The sequence below is a fragment of the Mustela nivalis genome (assembly GCF_964662115.1).
Source record: "Mustela nivalis genome assembly, chromosome: 12".
Lineage (NCBI taxonomy): Eukaryota > Metazoa > Chordata > Mammalia > Carnivora > Mustelidae > Mustela > Mustela nivalis.
In genome coordinates, this window is record NC_139031.1 from 100,693,950 (window position 1) to 100,719,410 (window position 25,461).

Consider the following 25,461-nt stretch of genomic DNA (forward strand, 5'->3'; position numbering starts at 1 on the left):
TGCTTTTCCAAGCTGATAAAGGCTTACAGAGGTCCTGCTTGCTAGTTCACCTTTGCAAACTTGACCTTACTAAAATGAGAGCGAGGCACCTGGAAATATTTACTAACCGAGCTGAACCAGAGCCAGGGCGTGCTGTCAGTGTGCACAAAAGTACACAGTGACCGGAATAGTGGCGCTCCCGTCGTGCGGGTCCGGACGTGCCACGGAGCTGCTCCCACAGAGGCGTAGAACCTTTGGACTCTTTCTATCAGCACACGAGGGATGCAGCAATTCCCTGATTAAAAAAAAAAAAAAATACATACAAAAAACTGTCCCGTCCCTGGCCTTTTCTGCGTCTTCCCCTCTGAAGCTCCAATTTGGGAACAGGTCGTGGGGTATCTTTGCGGATAGATGAAGCTGGATTAGAATCAAGATCTCTGCCCTTATGGGTCCAGTGGACTTTCTAGGCTAAACGTGTCTGTCCTCAAGACGGCTCCATGGACATCGCTCCCTGAGGGGACCCGGGGAGAGAAATGATGACAACAGTCCATCGGATGGGTTCTTGTGAGTATTTTCCTACTCTTCTGGGGCAACAGGAAGGTCCAACCCTGTAGCAGAGGTTTCCTGTTTGGCTTAGAACTGAGTTATGCGAAACAATTTGGAAATATATATTGGCTGGCAAGGACTTTGTGTGCACATTTACTCAGTTCTTATTCATGAGAGTGGTTTTTTTTCCCCTCCTCACTATATGTTTTTTGGTAGAAGATCATGTCTCTCTATATATTGAGTTTTTCCTAAGTAGTAAATGGTTACTTCTTGGGAAGAAATCCAGGCATTTCTGAATCATTTGGAAGTAGATTGGGGCCTCAGGTTCCAAAATAACCATCTACCTGAGGAGACTGTGATTCACATGTTGGAGTTGATGAAATGGCCACAGGGTGTCTAAGATATTCCGCTCAAGGGTGTCTCTTCATCTTAAAACAATCTCTGACTGGCCCCCTCCTTTCTGGATGAGCCCCGTCGCTCTGGGATTAAGTCATGAGCCAGGCAAGTTGGTCTCATCATGTGGAGAACAGCATTTCACTTCTAAGTGAGTTGGATCCAGGAAAATTCCCTCTTGTGGGTCTCAGCAACACCAGTGGGTGACGACCATGGTGATTTTCCAATACATGGGACCCTGCACACAGTCCTGTTCCCCCACCCCCACCTCCACCCCCCAGGCTTTAAGGAAAGCCCCACCTGTCAGGGTACAGCCTTCCTCAAATAGTCCATACCATTTCCTCTTAAAAGGGAAGTTTGGAGAATATAATCTTGCTTGGAACAGGCCTTAGGATTTAGGAAAGCATTCTGTTTTATCTCTTTGGATATTGACTCTGTGTCATTCCCCTAAGGTATTAAACAAATAAAACCAAGCTCCATCATATTTGTTTGCTCAGGGAGAAAGGTGCGGTAATCTCACTTTTGTGAATTTTGCTTCAGGGAATTCTCCATTGTGTGGATTTATCTGACACCGGATTGCTAAAATGAACAACTCATTCTTCCCTCACTTACCCTTCTCCAGGAGTCTCTTGTCTCCTAACAACTTGGGTGTGGGCCAGCTCATGTCGTTTCATTGCTGGTCACCAAGGTTCTGCTTTGGGTTGGAACACAAAGCCAGCACGAAATGTCTAGCGGCTGCACTGGACAGTTAGTGGGGATGGCGACAATGTCACCCCAGAGGTACCCTTGTTCTGTGTCAGTATCTCTGTGGGGTGTGGGCCTCCATGAATCAGGAAGCACAAGACATGCGAGGAGGCAGAATCACTTAAATTATGAAGATTTTGCCTAGTTGCCAAGGCCCCTTGGAGCACGCCTAGGAAGGGAATTAGGTGAAACTAGAAAATTTAAATTCTTGATCAGGGTTTCTCAACTGCAGAACAATCACCATTTGGAGCTCGATAACTTCTCCGTTTCTGGGGGCTGATCTATGCATGGCAGCATCCCGGGTCTCTACCCACTAGATGCCCTTAGAACTTTTCTTCCCTGATACGTCAGGCGAAATTGTGTTCAAACATTGCCTAATGTCTCCTGGGGAGGAAAATCATCAACTGCTACTGTAGACGGGAAGAATAGTTTACTGGGTTTTTTTTTTTTCTCCTTCTCCACCTTCTTCTCCTCCTTCTCCCCCTTCTTCTTCTATTTCCCTAATCATTTCAGTCATAGCATCTGAGTTCCCTCGGTTTAGATAAGGCATTTCCAAATACTCGGCAAACAGAGAAGCTGTACACAGTACAAGGCTTCGTGGGCTATTCTGGTGGTTCTCAGAGAAATATGAGGTTTAGGAATTGGGTTTGGGATTAACTATTTCTGACCCTGTTATTTTCTAATGAGTTTTGGAGGAATTTTAATGTCTTCCTCTCCCTCTCTGGCTGTGTTGGTTGCTTGATTTGACTTAAAAGCAGACAGCTTCCAGGTTCAACTGTGGATCTGGAATGCTGATCCTTCCTTGTCCCAAGTCTCTCTAACTAACCCAAGGGCCCAGGCAATGGGCAGGCTCCGGCTGTCCAGGAAACAGGCAGGGCTTGCCAACCCTGTATCCCATCTCAACCATTTGACGAGACTCCTGATCTCACTGCAGCAAATATCACTCTGGATCCTGCCCACGTTTTCTGGATTCCGAGCTGCCTCTCCAGGGAGTCACCGCTCCCCACTGAGGCAAGGCTTTCCTGCCTTGAACCCAGAATAACACGGCAGCTGCTGAGAACACCTCGAGTCCTTTTGATTTCTCTCCATAGTCACGTTTTATGTTCCGTTTCCCAGACGGGATGAACCAGAAATCATGCTTTTTTGGAAACAGATTTTTCATAGGAAGGAACTAAAACACCCTGAGTTGTCAGCGGCAGAGTCCCCGCTCCGAACCCCCCCCCCCCCAGCCTCCTGCCATTTCAGCTGAATCAGACGACAACTTGCCGGTCACCTGCTTGGGGCGTTTGTGTCCCCTGGCGTGTATTTTTCACCAAATAACAGCAGTGCGTGAACCGCAGGGAAAATAAGAGAGCCGTGAAAAACGGCCCCGTTTTCTAGGCCTGTCTCCTTGTTCCAGGAGTAGTGAGCAAAGAGACCAATTAATAGCATGGATGAAAGCCGAAGGACATACGGTTTGCCTGAGAAGAAAAATGAACATTCTTGCTTCTTGATCTCTGCCAACTTTGTACGGGGACAGCTGCTGCCACGGGTAAACACCACTACAAGTTAGCCGTGCCCTAAGGTGTGTGGCACCACAGGCCACAGGGAGGCCCCCCGGGGACGCCAGTCTCTCCTCTCTTCCCACCACTGAGCTCTTATCCTTAAATGAACTTTGTTTTTTGACCAGCTCACTAATTGTGATTGAAAACACCAGCTCCCCAGCAAGGCACAAGCACTGGAGTTAGCAGCAGCAAGACGGGCCCTAATTGCTCCATTTACATAAAAGTAGAAACATACAACGTCTAAATATAAATCTCTGGCACATCGTGCCTTTTGCAATTACAGTAAAATAAGGTACCACAGTTTCCCTCCCGGCTCCTTCTCGCAGCAAGCTGCTCCGCCGGGTTCTCCAGGGGCCGCTCCTCGAGGCGAGAACAGAGCCCCTGCAAGCGCTCGGGCGAGTAGTCGGGAGCTTTGTGAAGTCGCCAGTAAATCAGGCCGCCTGCACTAGGTGGAAAACGCGGTGGCAGCGGGCCACCGTGCTAGCGCAGAAGCGGGTCGGACCCAGCTCCACGCGGGGGAAGGGGACAGCTCGTGGGGCGTGAGCGCTCCCCGCGCGCCCCTGCCCGCGCCGCCGCCCTCCCGCGGGTCCCCGCGCTGGTCCCTGACCCCGGCCCTGCTTCCGACCCTGGCACCGAGGGCTGGGTTCAGAGATTCCCAGCTGCACTCACTGAATAGTGATCCCCCCCCCCTCTCTTTCTCCCCCTTCGCTGAATTCTTTAGCTGCCAAAAGGGGGGAAAAATCAAGAGCTGCTCTTAAAAGAAGTTGCCCTTGCTGGTGCTCGGGGTAAAAATAGAGGCGGCCGCTTCGGAGCGGCTTGGCCCAGACTCCGGCGCCGCGAGCCGGGCTCGAGCAGCGGCCGCGTTCCGGCGTGATCCCTGGGAGCTGCCAGCAGGTGTTGCTCAAGGTACAGTAGCAGGCCGAGCAGCGGGGACCGCAGGGCCGGGCGTGGGGACGCTGCGGGGGGAGGGGGCCGGAAGTGAAAGAGAAACCAAACCGAGACAGGAAAAGGAGATGCTTGTCAGGAGTTGGGCTGACCCCTGGGCCCTGAGTTCGGCAGGCAAGAGCTCTTTCCCGGTCCACGAGATGCGACCCAAGTTGTTTTAACCTGCCTGTGTCCTCTAGGCCCCCACCCCCCCCCCCGCCCCCACCTTAATTTCCACGGAGTTGAGGAGGCATTTCCAGCGTGGCTCAGCTCTAAGGCTGGGGATTCAGGTAGAGGATGACATCACTGCGGGTGGGCTGACCCGGTAAGTGGGCACCTCGGTGGCATCCGGGGGCCAACTCGATCTGAGTCACACACACATGTAGAAGAAGGTCGCTCCTCTAGAAGGGGCTCTACACATTTCTGGGACACGAATGTGGACAGAAAGCCCCCAAGGCATCTCCAAAAGAGTATCACCTGCGATCTTCTGAGCATGCCCTTGACCCTGCAGTTGAGTATTGTGGATCCCACTTGATAGGCCCAGACACTGAGGGCTGAGGTTCTGTGGGTAGTAAACCATGGAACAGGGTCTGTCTGATCTGGGTTTGTTTTGTGCCCCCAAAGTCATAAACACGATGGTATTTCCAAGACACCAGGGTTCATGCCTGGGGTGGGGGTGGGGGTGGGGGGACAGGGGGTTTCAGAGGCCCTGCCTGCCAGGGCTGTCCAGGAGTGCTCATCAGAAAGGCTGGTGAAGTTCCTTTCTTCCATAGAGGTTGAGTCCCTCCCTCCGATTCCAAACTGATTGGCAGGGAGTTTTGGAGTTAACCAGAACTGATCCTGTCTCTATCTTTCCTTCCCAGACTCCCTCTGTTCTTCTACAACCTAATGATTTAATTTCTTACTTTATTTCTGCGTATGCAGTTCTTAGACTACCCCCCCACCCCACCCCAATGCACAGCTCACCATCCACACTCTCTCTGTGCTTAGCCAAGGCAGACCCTCCCACACAGCAAACTTTTGGTGTCCTAAAGGAACCTTCTCCAACTACACATCAGGAGGCCAGAGCCTCTATATTTTGCTTGTGGGCACAGTGAAAAGTTTATTTTATGCATGTTAAATCCTGCATACAAAACAACATATCTGGTCATATGGCTTTCATTAGCTCCCAATTTTGCACATTTTATTCAACTTGTCATGAGTCCCGGCTCATGCTTCAGCTTTGCTCCTTCAAACAACCCTTCCCCACTGTGCTGGTCTGAAGATTCCTCCCAACTGTGTTATTTCTCAGCCTTGCTAGCAACCCTCTCCCCCAACAGAAACTCTCACCATCTTAACTCCTATTCCAAGGAACGTTTGTTTGTTTTCATTAATCTCATGTTATATTCGCAACAACTTAGAAATCACAGGACTGGCAGTTCTGATAAAGAAGAATGATGTGTGAGCTTGCTTTCTTTCTCTGTTAGTTGGATTGGGATTCTTAAAGACTTGGGAAGGATAGGTACAAAGTTCACTAGCAGAGAATGAGTATTTTCCAAGTTCTGGGTGATATGTGATTCATGAAGCAGACATTCAATTTCAAGACGTAAAATCATAGTGTAAGTCAGGGAAGGCAGACCATTCTCATATAGGTAAACATATTTTCCCCTTTTTCTCCCCTCCGTGAAGGATCTTATTTTAAAAAGTAAAATCAGAATCCCCATAAAGAGCACTGCAAATTTTCTTCCCTGTAAGAAACAATAAAATACTTTGTAAATAGAGGCAACTTCATGAAGTAACAGATGTTTTATGTGAAGACATAAAACTGAACCTGAATATAATGAGAAGTGTGTGCTCGAGCAGTAAAAGTTGGAAGCCGGACACTCAGGGAGCTCTAGCTGTTCAATGTCAGTGTTTTTCTAAAAGGTAGTCTAGTCGGTCAGAGGTTTCCCTGGCTCTCGGTGATCACCAAGTAGTGTCCCAGCAGCCAAGAAAGGCTTTCCATTAGATAATGAATTATGAAATATGTCTCACACTGGAAAAACCAGTCATCTGCTGATGTCATGCTGATTCTAACCAATCCCAAACAAAGCCCCAGCCCTCCTCTGTTTGAGTGGTACCAATGTGCAAAGAAGTAGTACAGTATAAAACTTCAGAGTGCCAAAACCATGAAGAGGAACTCCTCAGACAGCTCTTACCACATGATCCAAGAGTCTGCTGGTGGAAGAGAGAGGACCGGAAAGGTAATGCTTTTTAACTCTTACTTAGGAGGTCTTGACACATGCAGAGTTCGAAAGGTTGGAAGGAATTTACTTACTGCTTTTCCAGGCACGTTGTTGATTTGTACCTTTGATATGATCCAGGCAGCTTAATACAGCTTTTAATAGTAGAACATGCAAATAGACGGCGTGTGTATTCAACCCACTCAGCACTTATAGACAAGTACATATGCCACAGAGAAAGCTGTTTTTAAGAGTTCCACTCACCACCAGTAAATTCAGGGAACACACACACACACAGACAGAGGGGATCCAAATATTGATAAGCTGCCCTTATCTCCGTGCGGCTCTTAGGACCCTCTGAGTTGTTTGGAGTCATTAGACCTAGAGTTTTATTTCAGACTCTCTTGTAAAATTTAATTGGGCTACAAAATGCTTTGGGTGCTGTACATGTGACGCCAAATACGGTAGATTATGTTAAGTTTTGTATTTCAAAGATGTTTGATTAACGGGTTATAACGCAGCTGCCCCCTCCCCATTCTCTATCACCATTACCCCTACTTAAAAAAAAAAAAAATTAGACTCTTTAAGGAATGTCGACCAGGTCTTAAGAAGAAGAGCAGAGTAATTGATGTTCCTGGAGAAGAAATCCCAAACTGTGATAGGTGGCTTGGAACAGAGAACGTCTTGCAAGTAATTGTTTTGGAAAAGGGGGACAGGGTGTCAGATTCAGAAAAGTATTGTTATCTCTGCAAACTGTAATTTTACCTTAATGTCACAGTTTCCTCACCCTCCTCCTCTTGCCCTCAGATCCTAGGCTTGTAGTAATGATATTTATTAACTTTTTCCACCCAGAGCTCATTGCTTAACTACAAAACTCTGAACACACTAGGTGTCAGATATAAGCTGACTATATCTACAGAAACTGAGGGCTTATGTGTGGGAAAGAAACCGAGAGAGAAGGAAAGCTTTAACAGATGGACTTCTTAAAGATACTTCTGCATGATAAAAGCAATAAGACAGAAAATGAAAAAAGGGTGGTGGGGGGGGAGAATAAAAAAAACTCAGAGAGGCATTGTTTAAAAATTCACATTTTTCTTTTTCTGTGAACGCTGAAATCCATGATGATTTCATCTGTGCTGTTCCTTTGGGGGGATAAAGGAGCCATCAAGGGGCCCAGTCCAGGAACACGTTGGTCCAGGACAGGGTAGGAGGCAGGCTGAAAAAGTCTCACAGGGCAGAGGAAATCATTGGCCAATATATTTTGGAGAGTCTTTTCCCCTGGGACCAGTTATCCAAGTCCTAGGAGCACACTGTTTGTAGGAAATAATGTGGGAAAGGCCAAATGAACTTTGCATTTTATCTGTTAAGTCCGGGCTGGAGGTGGTGGGCTGTAGTGTGTGTGTGTGTGTGTGTGTGTGTGTGCGCGCGCGCGCGCGCAGGGCAGAAGGGGGCAGCGGCGGTTAGGGAGAGGGGAGAGAGTTTCAGGTGACAGGAGCAGGTAGAATATTCCCTGTGAATCCTTCAGTGCCTGGTTGCGTTTTGCAGTTGGGGAAAGTAGAGTGTCTGAGATGACCCCAGACAGCAATTCTATTCCGTTCCCTCAGATCCCCCACCAGAGCGGGTGACCCTGAACATTTAAATATGAATGAATGGGAAGCCGGCAACCTCCAGGACTCCCTCTCACCGGCTGGCAGACCCAGGGGCTCCCCAGCCCCTCTGCCCTTGACCCCCACTACCTGTCTGCCCACCTCCTGGAACCCCTGGCCTTGCCTCAGGAGGCAGGGGCCGGGGTGTGTGGGGGGGTGTCACCTAGAGCTGCAGGGTGGAGGGCCCTGGGGGCAGATCGTTTCAACCTAGTCATCCCAGGAGATTGGGACAGTGCCTTCCAGTGGGGTTTTCTTTCCCCTCCAAAAGAGGAAGAAGGTGAAGCAAGGGGACTGGGCAGAGAAAGAAAAAGAAAGGGGGGAGGGAAGTAGAACAAAATTAGGAGGATTTCTTTCAGAAGGGAAAGTAGAACTCCCGAGAATGGTGATATCTGAAGAGAGGTGTGTGTGAGGGAACAGTGAGCAGAAGGAAAGCAGCCTGTCAGAAAACGGGCTGTCCCTCCCCTTCCTAATCACAGCCTCTACTCACAAACTCCCTCCCTCGCCCATTCACGCACTCACTTAGGACCAATCGTTCTCTCTCCTCTCTCTCTCTCTCTCCTTCTCTCTCTCTCCCTCCCTCTCTCTCTCTCCCTCCCTCTCTCTCTCTCTCCCTCTCTCCCCCTCTTGCGCCCTCTCCGTCTCTCTCTCCCTGTCTCTCCCTCCCTCTCTCCCTCCCTCCCTCTCTCCCTCTCCCCCCTTCTCTCCTCTCTCTCCCGTTCTCCCTGTCTCTCTCCCTCCCATCCTCTCTCTGTCTCTGTCTGTCCCCCCCCCCCCTGTCTCTCCCTCCCTCCCTCCCTCCCTCCCTCCTTCTCTCTTACTCGGAGACAGTCAGAACTCTCCTCCCTGACAGCCACAAACCTACAGCACTGACTGCCTTCCGAGAGGGAACCTGCAAACAAAACTTCACAGAAAACTTTTTGTTCTTGTTCCAGAGAATTTGCTGAAGAGGAGAAGGGGGAAAAAAAATAAAAAATTAAAAAAAAAAAAAAAAGAAAGAAAGAGAGAAAGAAAAAAAACAACACAACACAACAACAACAACAAAACCTGTGCGCGAGGGGGGAGGAAAAGCAGGGCCTTTTAAAAAGGCAATCACAACAACTTTTGCTGCCAGGATGCCCTTGCTTTGGCTGCGAGGATTTCTGTTGGCGAGTTGCTGGATTATAGTGAAGAGCTCCCCCACCCCGGGATCCGAGGGGCACGGCGCGGCCCCCGACTGCCCGTCCTGCGCGCTGGCCGCCCTCCCAAAGGACGTGCCCAACTCTCAGCCGGAGATGGTGGAGGCCGTCAAGAAGCACATTCTGAACATGCTGCACTTGAAGAAGAGACCCGAAGTCACGCAGCCGGTGCCCAAGGCGGCGCTTCTGAACGCCATCCGAAAGCTCCATGTGGGCAAAGTGGGGGAGAACGGGTACGTGGAGATAGAGGATGACATCGGCAGGAGGGCAGAAATGAATGAACTCATGGAGCAGACCTCGGAGATCATCACGTTCGCGGAATCAGGTCGGTGCGGGCGTTCGCGGGTGGGGGCGGCGCGCCCCGGGCCGGCCGGCCGAGGAGGAACTTGCGCCCGCGGCGGCGGCGGGGCGCCCGGGGGAGGTCACTCGGCGGCGGGCGCCGGCGACGGCGGCGGCGGCCGGAGGGCAGGCGGGGGAGCGGGCTGCGCCCGCACGGGATTCTAGCCCGACCCCGGCCGCGGGCGGCTCGCTCGCACTTGCTGAACTCGGCCGGTCGCCCCGAGCGAGCTGCGAGGGCCGGGCTGCGTCTGGACGCCCGCGGTGCCCGCGGCTCGCTCGCCCTGCCTCGGGAACCGGCTCCGAGCAGCCCCGAGGGGGAGCCCGGGCGTCTGCGGGTGCGGGGGGAGGGGGTCCAGGAGGCCCCCGGACCGCATCCAAAGTTTGGGGGGGGGCGTGCGCGGAGTGCGGGGTCGCGGGGAACGGCACAGATGAAGTCATTGTCTTCCAGCGAACCTTCCCTTTAAAAGTCTAGCCAGGGGCCACACCGGGGAAGCAGGGCATGCTTCTGATTAGTGACAGCCCCTTCTCCCTTCAGAAACTCCGTCTTCCGGGAGCACAGGCATCACCTTCCAGGCAAGGAAGAGGGACTTTGGGGGACAGCTGACACTGAGCCGGCAGTCACTTTTGGAACACTGACTTTTGCTCTCTCAGCAACCGCCACCACCACCACCACCAAAAGAGAGTTTTGTTCTCTGCAAAGTTACTAAGAGCTCTCTGCCAAGGAATGCAACCTTGACAAAGTGCTTCAGATACTACGCTGAACTCTCACTCAATCCTTAAGAGGAAGAACTTTAATAGGTTCCAATCATTGGCTCAGGACCACAGGAACCTGTTGCTGAGTAGACAGATACCTGTCAGAAGTGTGGCCACAGACGTGGAGGCAGATTATTTTTACAGTTAGGGGACTCAGACCCATCCCACGCGGCAAGCCCGTGCATGCCCCAGCACACAGATGTGTTCATACCCTGTTACTTTCACGGTAATGCCAGCCTAAAGAATCATATCTCTTGCCAAACCCATGTGAAAGGAATGCCATTGTTTTGTTTGGTGGAGCATATGGCCAGTAAAGTACGTGCAGGGACTCCCAGCATATCTGTTTAAAAGTTTGCCGCAGCAGTATAAACAATTAAGGCAACACTCAGAATTTCCAATCCTGAAAACCTGTTGACTCAGATGTTCTGTTTTCAAGAAAACCGTGCCAGACCTGGGCATCCTTTTGGGGAGCAGATAGCCTGCTTGGCTTCCTGGCTTCCCTGGTGAGAGAAGCCCTGCTGTCCTACAAGCTTCCTGGCAGGACAGTGTCTCTCTCTCTCTCTCTCTCACCAGAAGCTTCTCTTCAAAGAAGGGCTCTCTTTCTCTAAAGCTCTTTCTAGATGCAGGCCCCAAAGGACATGATCCTTAGAACTTTATCTGTTAAAGTTTATTGAGGAGACCAAGTCAGGGTGGCGTTTCCACCTTGCCACTCACCTTTCCTGATGGCAGGTCAGGGAAGAAAGTGCTTTACTGACATTCAGTCCCATGGAGGGGAACGGATTCCAGTAGTCTAGAGGTCTGTCTGCTCCCTGTGCTGATACAAAGGGAACCCTATATACCAGTTACTACACATGATGGCTTGAATTTCAGGCCCTACTCCATTGGCCTTACCTGTGTCAGATGACTAAGTATACCTATTCCCTGGGACCACTATTAACATACACCTGATGCTGGAGAAAGCCTTGCTTCCTGACCTAGCTGACTTGTCTAGCAAATCCCGCTCTTGGCATTGAGAGGTTCTGCAGTGAAAGAATTTGACCTTTTACATTCTTTCTTACTTATGGCCTTCATCTCAGAGGCCATCTTTTTCTCATTTATAGGAAATCTTGCCCTTTTTTTCCTTTTTCTTTCCCGTTAGGTGTTTAGTTTAAAAGAAATTGAGTTACTTTTTTAAAAGGTGATTCATTGGACTCACGTGTTGACTCCAGTTTAAGGTTTGTAATGGAAAACCTCTCCTGGTTGAGTTTACAACTCGACTTCGGGTGAGCTGCTGGAGTCCCAGAGAAGGTTTATGACACACTTACTTATTTTTCTCATCTGAGAAGTTTCGCACGTCAACTTCAGGTTGATTTACTAGGATTTCGCGGAATTAATGATTGCTATCTGGGCAGCTGATTCTCCAAGAGGAGTGCCAGATGAGTATTTTGTTGCTGATTTTGCCATCCAGTAAAGAGTTTTATCATCTGACTATACAAAAATGTCTTGTTCCTTTTGGAATAACTCAACCTTAATGATATTCAAACTATGTCAAATGTAAGAACTTGGAGAATAGCAGACGGTATTCATTTTTCTTTCCTCCACAAACTCTTTTTTGTACAGCGTGGAAGGCTGTGAGTCACTGCCACTGAGACCCGGGCCACAGAGGCATACCCATAGATGTGTCTTTCAAACTTAAGATTCCCCGGTTGGGGGGTTTCATGTCTAATTTTTGCCTCAACCCCTCTTGATGGTTAACTAAAGCCCATGATGTGGCCCAGCAGTGAGGGGCCACCAAAAACTCAAGTGCCTAGAACTCTTGGAACTGAGTTTGTCCCATTTGGGCTCAGGTGGAAGGTGCCCCATCTTTGTAAAGTTGATACGAGTTGTTACTAACTGAGGGGTGAGGAATTGCACCCTGACCCCCTGAAATTTCTCCCAACAGATCAAAATTATTTTTTTGTAACACATGTCACCCAAGATGACTGCATTCTCAGGACAGCTGGCACAGAATGCTCTGTGTCTACCTGAAGACCTTAAAGGAGAAGAAGGGATGGGTAGGGTCAAGTGCGCTCTCTGTGTAATTGTCAGCCAGGCTGAAATCAGTGGCCTTCTCAATGGCTCAATCTTATTTTACCTTCTTGTGATCTGCGACAATATCTGGTCAGTGTACAGTAACAGCATATTACCGAGTCTCCATATGCTGCCAGATTTATATGCTGATTATGGTAATCAACATAGCAATTGACAACACTTGTTGAAGAACAGATAGGGACAGAAGGACAAAGGAAGCCCCAGGAAATGCACAATGCTGGCTAAGCCCAGGTGCTGTTGAAAGCAACACATAAATCTCCCGGGCTTTGGAGGATTCCCATTACAGAAGGGTTGAATTAGAAATACGCACTTGCCAAACGGGGGTCTAAGAAGGCTGGCTTGGGGGACTATTTCTCCCCAGCCCAAGAAAGTCATCTCAAGCCGGAGCTGACTCAGACCGATTTCATGCCAGCCTAAGGAAATTTCCTGCGAGTTACCCTGCACTGAAGGGTGCTTTTAGGGGTTACACACTTTCTTCTCTCGATAATGAAAAGTGATGGGCCACAAGAGGGCGCATTCCAAAGACTTTTGCTCCTCAGCGGTTAATCTAGGGAAAGGCATTTTCGGCTCCTGGAAGCCCCATTCTGTAGCGCCCAAATCTTGGTACCTATCCGTTGCCCCCTGCTTCCTCTCATCCTCCAGAAAACGTGAGGATTTTATGGGATGGGAGAAACATGGCTCTCTGGGACCCAGTAAATGAGACGGAAGAAAGGAAGTGGGGATTCTAGTGATACATGGGAGCATTCTGGAGCTCTGTGGAGGACAGAGGAATGAAACATTTCAGAAGCAAACAAAGCAGAGCATGGAGAAGTGTGACCATGAATCATCAGCAGCGCTGATCTGCTCACACATCTCTCCCTAAGACGGCTGGCTGCCTGGCTTTGACCAAAATGCCTTCAACCTCCCCTCATTGTGTGGCCTGGTTTGCCTGTCTTATCAATGCTTTTCACCAGCAACAAATGACAAGTGACTTCCAACAGGGAGGAAAGGGCTGTTTGCTGTGAGAATCTGGGTACAGCTTCGGAAGATACGTTTGTTTCTAAACTGAGCGGGGAGCCAAATGGGGGAGAAGAAACAAGAAGCAAGATGCCTCGTGGTTTGGGCCTGTGACGTAGGTGGGTCGGAGTTAGCATGGGGGAGCCCTCAGAGGATAGAAAGTCAGCTTTCATATATGGAGAACTGGGAGTCATACCTTCTCAGGCGCTTTTAATGAAAACCTGTATTTGTCTTGGCCCCTTTTGCTAACCTGTACTGGAGCGTGAGCTGTCGATCAGAATTCCTCATACTCCAGCGGTTCCTGGACCCCAAACCAAAAGTGCAAAAGTTCTCAGGAACTTTGGAAGAAGTCGCTGAAATTTCTGTAGGTTGAATCTTAAGAATTTTTTCTACTTCTTTTCGGAACCTAAAACCCCTTTCTCTCTCTCTCTCTCTCTCTCTCTCTCTTTCTCTCTCTATTTCATCACCACTGAAATGGAAGACGCAGGAATGTCGCCTGGCATTTACAATTCAATAGCAGATCGGAAGAAAAAAAAAATAGGAAGGCTAACAAAACCAATCCAGATAATTTATGACCAAACTTGTAGTTCTGCTCCAAGGCAAAACCCTCGGCTTCAGGTTAAGGGAGGCATCACCTCTAGGACCTCACTTGCTGCCTTCTGCAGAAACCCCTGGAAACAGTCCAAATGCAGAGTTAGTGACTCAGAGGACACGCATGCGCACCTGGTTGCCCTGTATGCTCCCACCAGTGACCGCACCATCTACGCATAGCGAAATCTGGGTCCAGAATGCAAAATTGAAGTAACTGCCGCATTTCACAACAAGGCTTTTCCCCCATCTCGAGTTAAAATCCTCCATAAACAACAAGATTTTCCACATTCACATTAGAGATGGAATTATTACCCCTATGTACAAGAGCAGGATGCTTTAAGCAGGAACGCGGTGAGGAAAACAAAACGGAACACAAACCAAATACTCTGTGTATGTGTGTGTGTGTGTGTGTGTGTGTGTGTGTGTGTGTGTTGCTTATTTCATTGGAAATGTTCATACGCCCACAGATCTGAGGTGAGGGCTTGAGGAAGAGCAGAATTTTGAGTCTTGGTGTGGGGGATGGGAACAACCAGGGGCTTGGTTGCTTAACCCTTGGCAGGCCTGCTTTCCTGCTTGAGTTCTTAAAAATATCTGAAAAATTCTGAGAGCAAAGGAAAAAAGGTGCTTTGGGGATTCTTCCTTGCAGCTTCTGGTCTTTCCTCTGTTGCAACCCCTTGCCCAGCAGCATTTCAAAGGTCTTCCCTGTAAGGTGCCATCTTTATACCTCCTCCTCATTCTTATGCACCTCTCTCTCTGCCCTTGGTTTTGTGTCCACCGGGCTCATAGAGGTTTAAGTGATGAAATATTATCACCCACATGGGTTTGCGTGGGACTTTCTTAGTGAATTACTCAGGCAGAGAGGCTGTGATACAAGACTTGCTCATGAGCCTCGGGAGGGAAAAAATAGCACAGAGGATGAAAAGAATATTATCAGAGAGTAGGTAATGAAAGGTTAGCAAAGCCAACAGCTATATCTAGGTAGCTAGGTAATAATGCAGGAACCCAGTGCGCACCTGTACCAACTAATCTGTACCTGCTCACAAAGCATTGTGGGAAGGCTTCCATTACAGGATTTGATGCAGGAGATCGTTAAGTCAAACCTGAAACTGATTAGTAATTGATCCTAAACACCTCAGCCTCAGGCAACCTCCTTCCATTTTTCAAATTGCTATGCCTAGAGATTTGAGGACTGGAGCATTCTCAAAGCACCACCGCAGTCTAACACTCTCTCTTAGGTCAGATACAGATAAAGGGAATAGAATCAAGTGACAAGTTCTATTTTTCATACCTAAGAAATTTGAGGGTTGTAATATCTTTCTGAAACCTACAGCCCTGATAAATATTAATCATCTCAGCTTCTAGCTGTCTCATTCTCTCCACCCCCTTCTGCAATGAAAGCTAAATGTAAAAGAGAAAACAAAAACAAAAACAAAAAAACACTGCACTGTTTAATAAGTCAAATACAATAGAACTTTTAAAATGTACCTGCATGTAAGGTAGACATTAGGAAGACTTGCATCTCTCTCTTCCCCCTGTTCTCCTGAGCATTATGGCAACAGCATTTTCATGAAATTGGATCTGTTTTATTTTTTTTCCCTGATAAAATATCATGCAATATACAAATAGCAGTTCCAGAAATGGACACCAGGAGAAGGAGGCGACAGGCATGTCAATTAGTAGGGGGAAAATCCAAATGTCAGAAATATGGGGGAGAGATTCAGCAAGCAGGCAATAGATGTGAATACAGGAACAGTCTTTTCAAGCTCAGATAATTAAACCGATGCGTAAATCAGCCCTGTGCTTCTCCACACACGCGGGCGATGCCACACAGTTAATTATTAGCCAGGACCAGGTTGAAAGTCATTTTATGATGCCTCCCTGATCCTAATATAACAGCACCTGACAGATTGAGCCCCCTCTAATGAGCACTCTCTTTGTACGATCCTCTCTCAGGAACACTAAATCATTTGCTTCCGAGTACAGCTGCTTGTGAAGAAGGGGTGGGGCTAGCTCATGCCTTAGAAACCTGCCCTGGTGGAATGAGGGGCTGTCCTGTGGGCTGTTCCTGGAAGCCAGGGACCTCAGCCTCCCTGGCCCCTACAAAAGCAATCTGCATGTACTCTAGCTCCTTGGATCAAGTCAGCCAATTAGCCCACCCTGGCCCCCGCCCCACCCCCAGCCTCTGTAGACATTCTGGACTCGCTTCTTAGAAAGCCCACCGTGGGCTGGTCCACACTGCCATCGGGATCCTCTCTCTACCGGAGGAAGGACCATCTATCTACCTTCCCCAGCCCCTCCTGCCAAGCCGGGGGAAAAGCAGAGAGGATCTTGTGGGAATGAGTTACCTGAAACCCAGAGAACTTTCCCATCCCAAGGACGAGTCAGAGTCTCCAGTTTCACACTCTTTCCTAGAAAAACAAAACACAGACTCGTGCCCTCTGGCTTCTCTAATTTAGCAGCTACTATCTCTCTGTCTTTACAGTGGCACCCCGCACAGAGTAAGGTTTCAGAACAGCAGGTAGCTTGTTACTATTCTCTGAGGGACACTGAGGGCGGTTCCTGCACTCCCATCCAGGGGCGGCTGTCCGGGCTTGGGGAGCTTCCAGAAGGACCCTACCCCTTCAGATCTGCTGCTGAATGTCTTTAAATTTAAATCATTAAGGTCTCCCTCCTGGAATCTTCTCTTTTTTCTTCCCTTCCCCGCCCCCCCCCCCAAAAAGCCAAACAGCATATCAGAAAACCCACCAGCTTTTAGCAAAGAGGAATACTGTCTTCATGTCTTGAAAAGAAATCACGTTCCTTAAAAAATGACAGTCTCCCCTCCTTCTAACTGCTCTCTACTCTGGTGATCTAATCTCGAACCTAGCTTTATCATTCATTTTAACCCCTGCCAGAGATCCAAGGCTGGAGCAGAGGGACCTCCCCCAACCCCTCCACCCCGCCACCTCCCACCACCAGCACCACCACCTTGGAGGCCAACGTGCTAGCGACTTTATACCAAGATGCCAGAGAATCTTTTGTATACACATGTAGCCTTTCCTGGCCCTGGCCTCAGTAATTTACCACTATCAGAATCACAGCATGCAGTGTGTGTTAAATTAAGAACAGAATCTTCAGTGCGCAATGCACAGAAAAGCCTGCCTTCTGATGCAGAGAGAACTTGAAACTGTGCCGAAAATTTATAGTACCGTAAACATCTCAGGGCTGAGAGTGATAAGTATGGCTGGATTTCCGTTAGCTATAGAAATCCAGGCAGGGAGACCCTCCCAGGGAGTTGCGAGTTCTAAGATGACCTTCCCCAACATTGTTCTTTAATTTGCGTCCGGGATGCGTGTATGCTGGACAGTTGTCAGCAGGTACCCACAGGAGGCGGTCGGGCAAAGAGGGCATGTTTCATAGACCAGCGAGCGGTAAAAGTGTGACTGAGGGAAGCTGTTTCCTCCATCGGAACGTTCCAGTCTGGACACCTGTTCCTCGCAGTAAATGTTGCCGCGTGTATAGACACACAGGTGCTTATGGAAAGAAAAGAGAACGGTTTAAGTTAGGCAGGAACTGCATGGTCTCTGAATCCAACTGCCTTGCCAGTGTGGGGATCTCCTTTCTGTAAGTAGCAGTTGCTGTAATTGGGGCTCATTAAGCTGCATTCAGAAGGGAAGGAGGCAAAAACGGGGGATGCAGCAGTGGGAGGTGGATCTCTTAATCTAACATGACTGGATGCTGAGGATGTGATTGCCTCGTTCCTGGTTAACCCTGGGCCGTGACAGTGAATAAGATAGATAGGATTCTCAGACCAGGGGCATCCTAAATCAGATTGGCAGGGGGGTCAGGGCGGTCAGGGATTGAACCCTTATCAAGCAAGGGCAGCCACTGAAGGTGATTTGTTGAGAACAGGAGTGTTCTAGGCAGGTGTCACTGCCTGGAGGTGAGAAAGTGTAGCGGTACAGCTGACCTTGAACAAACACCGTGTGGCTGCACCACAGAGGACGGGGCACTGGGAGAGAGCTGGTGGTGAAAGTGAGGCAGTCAAGGTCATGCCCAGAATCCCAGATAGTTTCTGTTTTATACCTGCTTCATGGAGCAATGATTGGAAAGGGGCCTGGCTCTATGCTGGAGAACCAAATGCAAGAAAAACCTGCTGCAGGGACCCGGGAAAGAAAGAACAGAGGGGTGGGGCAGGTCATGCATGGCCAAGGCGGAGGCTAGCTCAGTGGGCACTGGCTCCACTTACTTACATGGGGGGGGTGCCTGTGTATTTCTGTGGGAATAGCATCACTTTGACAGCTTGCTAGAGCTCACAGTGGGTTTTCTTTCTTTTTTAAAATTATACTATTCTTTTTTATTTGACAGAGAGAGAGAGAGAGAGAGAGAGCGCAAGAAAGGAAACAAGCAGGGGAGCGGGAGAGGGAGAAGTAGGCTTTCCGCCAAGTGGGAAGCCCAGTGCAGGGCTTGATCTCAGGGCTCTGGGATCATGACCTGAGCTGAAGGCAGATGCTTAACGACTGAGCCACCCATGTGACGTCAAGCCTGCTGCAAAGTGGGTCCAATGTCATTGTGCCATTCCCATTTTATAGAAGATGCAACTGAGATTAAGCAGTGAACAGACGCAGAGCACCCCCGTACCCCCACCGCAGGCTCCTGGACACTGGCTGAGATCTAGGCTCTTTTCTTTTTAGAGCCAGGAGTTGACAGACAGACTTTCTCCGGAAAGGGCCCAGAGCACATGTGTTCAGCTTTGCGGAGCCCGTCCCTGTTGTGGCCATTCAGCTCCATGATGGAGGGCAGAAGCAGCCATAGACAGCCTATAAAGAACTGAGTGTAGCTGTGGTCCCATAAAACTTCATTTATGGACACTGAAGTGTAAATTTCATGTAATTTTCACATGACACAAAATACGCTTTCTCTTTCACCATTTAAAAATGTCAACACCTTTCTGCGGGCCGGTGGGCTGTTAACTCGCTGACCCCTGCCGGAGATGGCCCACAGCAGAGGCCCCGTGCTTGCCTGAGATGAGTGTGTGCTGATCCACCCCCCTCACCCCTGCCCCCCCCCACACACACAACTAACGAGTGTCCCTGCTCTCTCTCGTGCTGTGTTTCATCCGCAGGCACAGCCAGGAAAACGCTGCACTTTGAGATTTCCAAAGAAGGCAGTGACCTGTCCGTGGTGGAGCGAGCCGAAGTCTGGCTCTTCCTCAAAGTCCCCAAGGCCAACAGGACCAGGACCAAAGTCACCATCCGGCTCTTGCAGAAGCACCCGCAGGGCAGCGCGGACGCAGGGGAGGACGCCGAGGAGATGGGCTTCGCGGAGGAGAGGAACGAAGTGTTGATATCGGAAAAGGTGGTGGACGCGCGCAAGAGCACCTGGCACATCTTCCCGGTGTCCAGCAGCATCCAGCGGTTGCTGGACCAGGGCAGGAGCTCCCTGGACGTTCGGATTGCCTGCGAGCAGTGCCATGAGACGGGCGCCAGCCTAGTGCTCCTGGGCAAGAAGAAGAAGAAGGAGGAGGAGGGGGAGGGGAAGAAGAAGGACGGAGCAGACGGAGGGGCAGGGGCGGACGAGGACAAGGAGCAGTCTCACAGACCTTTCCTCATGCTGCAGGCCCGCCAGTCAGAAGACCACCCCCACCGGCGGCGGCGGCGGGGCCTGGAGTGCGACGGCAAGGTCAACATCTGCTGTAAGAAACAGTTCTTTGTCAGCTTCAAGGACATCGGCTGGAATGACTGGATCATCGCTCCCTCCGGCTATCACGCCAACTACTGTGAGGGCGAGTGCCCGAGCCACATAGCAGGCACGTCGGGGTCCTCGCTCTCCTTCCACTCGACCGTCATCAACCACTACCGAATGCGGGGGCACAGCCCGTTCGCCAACCTCAAGTCGTGCTGTGTGCCCACCAAGCTGAGACCCATGTCCATGCTGTACTATGACGATGGGCAGAACATCATCAAGAAGGACATTCAGAACATGATAGTGGAGGAGTGCGGGTGCTCATAGAGCGCCCGGCCCCGGGGGACGGGGAGTCAGAGCGGTCCAGAGAAGACAGTGGCGAGATGAAGAAATGTTTAAGGTTTCTGAGTTAAACAAGCAGAAAAAAAAAAAAAAAATAGAAATTAAAAAATAAATAAATAAACTAAAAACAAAACCTGAAACAGATGAAGGAAGATGTGGAAAAATTCCTTAGCCAGAGCTCAGAGATGAAGCAGTGAACCAGATGGGAATTGGGAGGGAGAGGGAGAACAGCGCCCCCTTCATTTCTTCTGATATCAAGGTGATGACGTCAGTTGCTTACACGGGAGTATTGTCTCCTCCTTTTCAGTCCCCTTTTCAGTGTGAGCCTCGAAGTCGACTTGTCTAGTCTGCAATAACGTGGGCAGGCACAACCCAAATAGCATCTAGAAAGCCATGAGTTTGGAAGAGCCAGTTACCCAGGTTGTAAGGTATGTCTGTGTGGCCCTCTCTCTGTGTATATCAGCCCGTGCATACACGTGCGCGCACACACACACACACACACACACACATCCACACACAGAGGCATTTCCACACAACACGTGCATACACGTACAGGCAAGGGAACAGTAGTATGAGGTGGTCACACTTTTCTTTTCTGCACCAGTTTTGCGACAAAGCAAAACAAAACAAAAACCAACCTAAAAACAGAACAAAACAAACATTTGAGACCAAGAATGGGAAGAGAGCAAAATCAAGGAACAAAGAATACCAAGTTACATTTCGTTAAGGTGCTTATGATCTTAGTACTATGCAACCTAATAGGTTTGAAACTGTTTACCTGAGAGAGAACAAAATGAGAGACTTTTTTGTATTGGAAGTAACCTGATTAATTTTTATTTTCTTCAAGGAGAGATACTTGAAAGGAATATGTTTGTCCATCTGTTGGATCCAAACATTTCTATATTTTGTAAATGTTGTTTTTTTTTTATCGTTTACTATTTGCACTACAATGGTGTTTGACCTGTCTAATCCTTATTTAACAAGTATTTTCTTTGGGTGGGGGTTGGGGGGGTTAAGAGCTGCACTTAATGTGAGCTATAAGAGAACTGCTACAGCACACAAAATAGCTATTTTTATTATTATAATTATAATTATTATTATTATTTTGTACCTTAAAAAATAGACACATACACCAAAGACATTTGTGTGAGCCTTTAAACAGTCTGTCTGTGGTTGGTATCATTCACCATCAGTGAGTCAGGGGTTGGGATTCAAGGCGGAGTAGGGTGGATGGCGTTCAGGCTGGAGAGACCTGAGAAGTTTGGTTTTTTGACTCCTTTGACATCCATGAAACGGGACATTTCATACTGGATGTACAGTAGTTGTACACTGTCGGCTATCATAGAATACTACATGCTTGTCCGTGTATATGTACATGGCTTGTGCATATGCATACCTGTGTGTATATAAACATGGATCGCATCATATGCCCATGCACATTTTAAGCACGTCAGGCTGTCATTTTGTAATGTTCTTAAAGCAATGAATGTTTGTGTGCAAAACACAGTATTTTTAAGAAGGATAGGCTATCGTTTTTGCTTTTCCTCTGAACTAGGTGGACACATTTTCAAAAATGTGGATGGGAAGAAGCCTGGAAACTCCAGCGACTATTTTCAGCAAGACCCTCTTTCATTGTGCAGGGACCCAGCTCCCTCCTCTTTCTTGCCCCCCCCAACCCCCCCCCCCAGATATTTCCTGTGGGGGAAAACAGGAAACTCGTGTTCTTCAAGGTTCTAGGCTGATTTGTGTGTGTGTGTGTGTGTGTGTGTGTGTGTGTGGACTTATATTTATTATCTATTGGAATCAATCTTAAATCAGAAAGCTTTTTCAGAAAGAAAAAAAATTCATCTTTAGGCCAAAATAAGAGTTGGGTACTTTTTCGGGGGGAGAGGGGGGTGATTACGGCCTAATTGTGAGAGATATGACTTGCTGGGCTAAATAATATTGCTGTCACTAATTAAAAGATAAATAACTTGGGGAAAAGTCTTAAGAGATTAGGAATAAGAAAGAGAACTGCGGGGTGGCATCAGTGGTAAAAATCCCTAATATTTTAATTTACAGCCAAAACTCTTGGTATATAAGTTTGTATGTATTGACTCAGATGCAAAAAAGAAAAAAAAAAACACTTTGTTTTATAAATATCAAAGTACATGCTTAAAGCTAAATTTCTACTAATTTATTCCACAGTATTTAGCTTGCCTAGAATAGCTAATAAGTTATTCATTTATATGCTTTTAAAAATACAGAGCCTTATTTTTACTGACTTGTTTGAAGTTTGCAAAAACTGAAAAAAATACTAATAATTTGGAAAAAATTGCATCCGTTAGTATTTTGTAAAATACTCAAGCTTTCAGAAAGTCAATGTCAATTCATAGATTTTTTTTAAATTAACTGTAGAAAAATAAAATAGTGAGAAACCAAACATTACTAAAAGGTGGTTTAGCTCTTCTTGAGATAGTCATACTAAATTGGTGTACTAGAACACTAGGCTGTATGTAGGCAAATCATTAACGTTGTTCCTGAGTAGATATACTTACTACATCTTGAGGTCCACCCTTTCTTATGCAGAAATAGAACATGTACACCATGGGAGTGGACTCTAAATGTAAGACGGAGTAAGTTGGTACTTGCTTCCTCACTCTTAACCATTGACCAGGAAATCATTCAGGGTGAGGAAAGTGGGCATGGTGAGGGAAGTTTCAAATTTGCATGAAAAACTTAGAGGGCCTTTTGGTCTGCTGCTTATTTGGTAGTGGCACTAATAATGGAATCCATGAAAATAGTTTGGGGAACCAAGTCCTAGTTCACAGTGCACTAGCAGGAATGTCCAAGTCAGTGGGAAAAGCAGGATGCTTGAAAGATAGCTGATACCCGTTCGTGGCACCTATTCATCTCAAGTGTGTGCGCCATCTTGTTTAAGCCCTTTAAAAGAGTGCTCAACACAGTGGGCGTAAGATGGAGTTTGATTAGTGGCTATAATAATTGGTAGCAGAGCAAAACAAAATTCTATATGACAATATTTTAATGGGGTGTGTTCGTTAAAATTAAATCATTGGGTTGTCAAACATCTCCAAACTTCGACATTTCATTAAACTTAAGTGGCCTTGAAATAGAATGATAAATTGCTGCTATCTTTAATAATCTTGGAAGATATGCAGGCTTGTAAACAACCGCACTTTTCTTGTAGCAGCAAGAGGCCAAAAGAAAAAGCTTTCGACCTCAACCATATTGGGTTCCTCACAGTAGGTTTTCCTTAAAACAGGGTGGCATCTCTCTACTCTTTCTCTAAGGTTAATCTTTAGGCTCTTAAAAATCTACTCATACCAATCTTAAAAACTCTGAAAAGTATTTGTCCCCAAGTATTTTTTAAGAATGATAAATATTTGATAGTTTGGATTCTTCCTTCTTTCGCTCTTTCTCTCTCTCCTTTCTTTTCCTTTCCTCCCTCCCTCCCTCTCTCCTTCCCTCCCTCCCTTTCTTTCTCTTTCTCTTTTTCTTTCTTTCATTTTTTTCAAAAAAGCATGGCAAATTCCACAACATTGAGTTGGGATTTTCTTATCCCTAAAGACCAATCAATTTCATAGATATTTAAGATTGATTCCACACTCTTTTCAAGGAGAATGCCTGCATTCTCCTCTAAGGAAGAGCAAGTAAATTTTGTTTTTCACCCCCGTGGGATTGGACCTCAAGAAGGAACTCTAAAAAAACAGAGAACACAAACGCCTCAGTTGTATTAAGCTTAGATTCAAATTATTATGTTCACTTGAAAAAAAATGATTTCCTGGGGGCCTTTTGGCAACTTCCCTTTTCAATGTAGAGAATAACTTAGTCACCCTGAAACCCTACACAATAAATTGAAACTTGTAGATGTGGGCAGAAGGTTTGGGGGTGGACATTGTGTGTGTTTAAATTAAACCCTTTATCACTGAGAAGCTGTTGTATGGGTCAGAGAAAATGAATGCTTAGAAGTTGTTCACATCTTCAAGGGCAGAAGCAAACCACATGTCTCAGCTACATTATTTATTTTTTATGCATAAAGTGAATCATTTCTTCTGTATTAATTTTCAATGGGTTTTACCCTCTATTTAAATGCTTTGAAAAACAGTGCATTGACAATGGGTTGATATTTTTCTTTAAAAGAAAAATAGAATTACGAAAGCCAAGAGAATCTGAAGCCTGTTTTGTTTTAAAACTTTTTATGTTCTGTGGTTGATGTTGTTTGTTTGTTTGTTTTTATTTTTTTATTTTTGTTATTATTATTATTTTATTATTATTTTTTTGGCATACTACATGCAGTTCTTTAACCAATGTCTGTTTGGCTAATGTAATTAAAGTTGTTAATTTATATGAGTGCATTTCAACGATGTCAATGGTTTCTTAATATTTATTGTGTAGAAGTACTGGTAATTTTTTTATTTACAATATGTTTAAAGAGATAACAGTTTGATATGTTTTCATGTGTTTATAGCAGAAGTTATTTATTTCTATGGCATTCCAGCCGATACTTTGGTGTTTGCGAGGCATGCAGTCAATATTTTGTACAGTTAGCAGACAGTATTCAGCAACGCCTGATAGCTTCTTTGGCCTTATGTTAAATAAAAAAACCTGTTTGGGATTTATTTTTTTATTTTTATTTTTATTTTATGTCTTACCGGTTTTCCAGGATCAACTTTACACACATTATTGCCACACCCTTTGCTGGGTGAGAATTTCGTTTCTCCTGTAATTATTGGGGCAAGTATGAGAAGCCGACTGAATGGGAGAGAGAGGACAAAAGCTGGAAGGAGAGAACTGGAGAGAGGAAAGGAATAAATGTTGCTGTGGCAAGGCTTTGTAATGGGCTGCAGATGCTTGGACCAGTAGTTCTATTGTATTCATTTTGTTAATTTCCCATTTCTCAAACTGTAGTAGCAAGTAACATGAAATGAAGTAACGGCCTTGCTTCCCTCTCTCCTTCCCTCCTTCCTGCTTTTCCTCCCTTCTTCTGTCATTCCCTCCCTACTTCCCTTCCTCTCTCTCTCCTTCTCTCCTTCTGTCCCCCCCCCCCCCTTCCACCTTTCTTCCTCCTTTCCCTTCTGGCTAGAAAATTGGAATTGCAGGGAACAACTAGGGCTAGACAAAAATATAACTTAGGAAAGAAAAGAACCGGGACCAAGAGGACCTATATGGCATCAGGAAGTCCAGTCAAGAATGAATGGACTGTTCGTCTTTTCTTCTGTAGGTTTTGCTGTAGTATTTGTGTCCATTGAAGGGGTTATATGGAGACAGTAACAACTCTAAATGCCCATGTGAACCAAGCAAGTCCCCACGTGACCACCCAGTAGATGTTTTCCCTGTTTTTACGAATCAATCGGAGGCATCAAGTAACATTAATTGGAAAGAGGGTTCCAAGCCAGGTCAAGTTTGAAGTTTATTATTATTATTAGTCTATATTCAAGTTTAAAGTTTCCTACTTTTTTAAAAGATTTTATTTATTTATCTGACAGACAGAGATCACAGGTAGGCAGAGAGGCAGGCAGAGAGAGAGAGGAAGGGAAGCAGGCTCCCTGCTGAG

At 47.1% G+C, this 25,461-nt stretch overlaps 1 protein-coding gene across 3 annotated transcripts; it reads left to right on the forward strand.

Annotated features, from left to right (window-relative positions):
- Positions 1-259: 259 nt before the first annotated feature.
- Positions 260-24,522, forward strand: INHBA (inhibin subunit beta A). 3 transcript variants are annotated; one of them, XM_082694147.1, is made up of 3 exons: positions 260-543; positions 8,910-9,477; positions 19,006-24,522. In XM_082694147.1, exons 2-3 carry the CDS (start codon positions 9,090-9,092, stop codon positions 19,890-19,892), a joined length of 1,275 nt encoding a protein of 424 aa, XP_082550273.1. In that variant the 5' UTR covers positions 260-543; positions 8,910-9,089; the 3' UTR covers positions 19,893-24,522. The 3 variants fall into 3 exon arrangements, with proteins under 3 accessions (XP_082550273.1, XP_082550274.1, XP_082550272.1); XM_082694148.1 differs by lacking the exon at positions 260-543 and adding an exon at positions 3,999-4,112; XM_082694146.1 differs by lacking the exon at positions 260-543 and adding an exon at positions 6,234-6,352.
- The last annotated feature ends 939 nt before the right edge of the window (positions 24,523-25,461 follow it).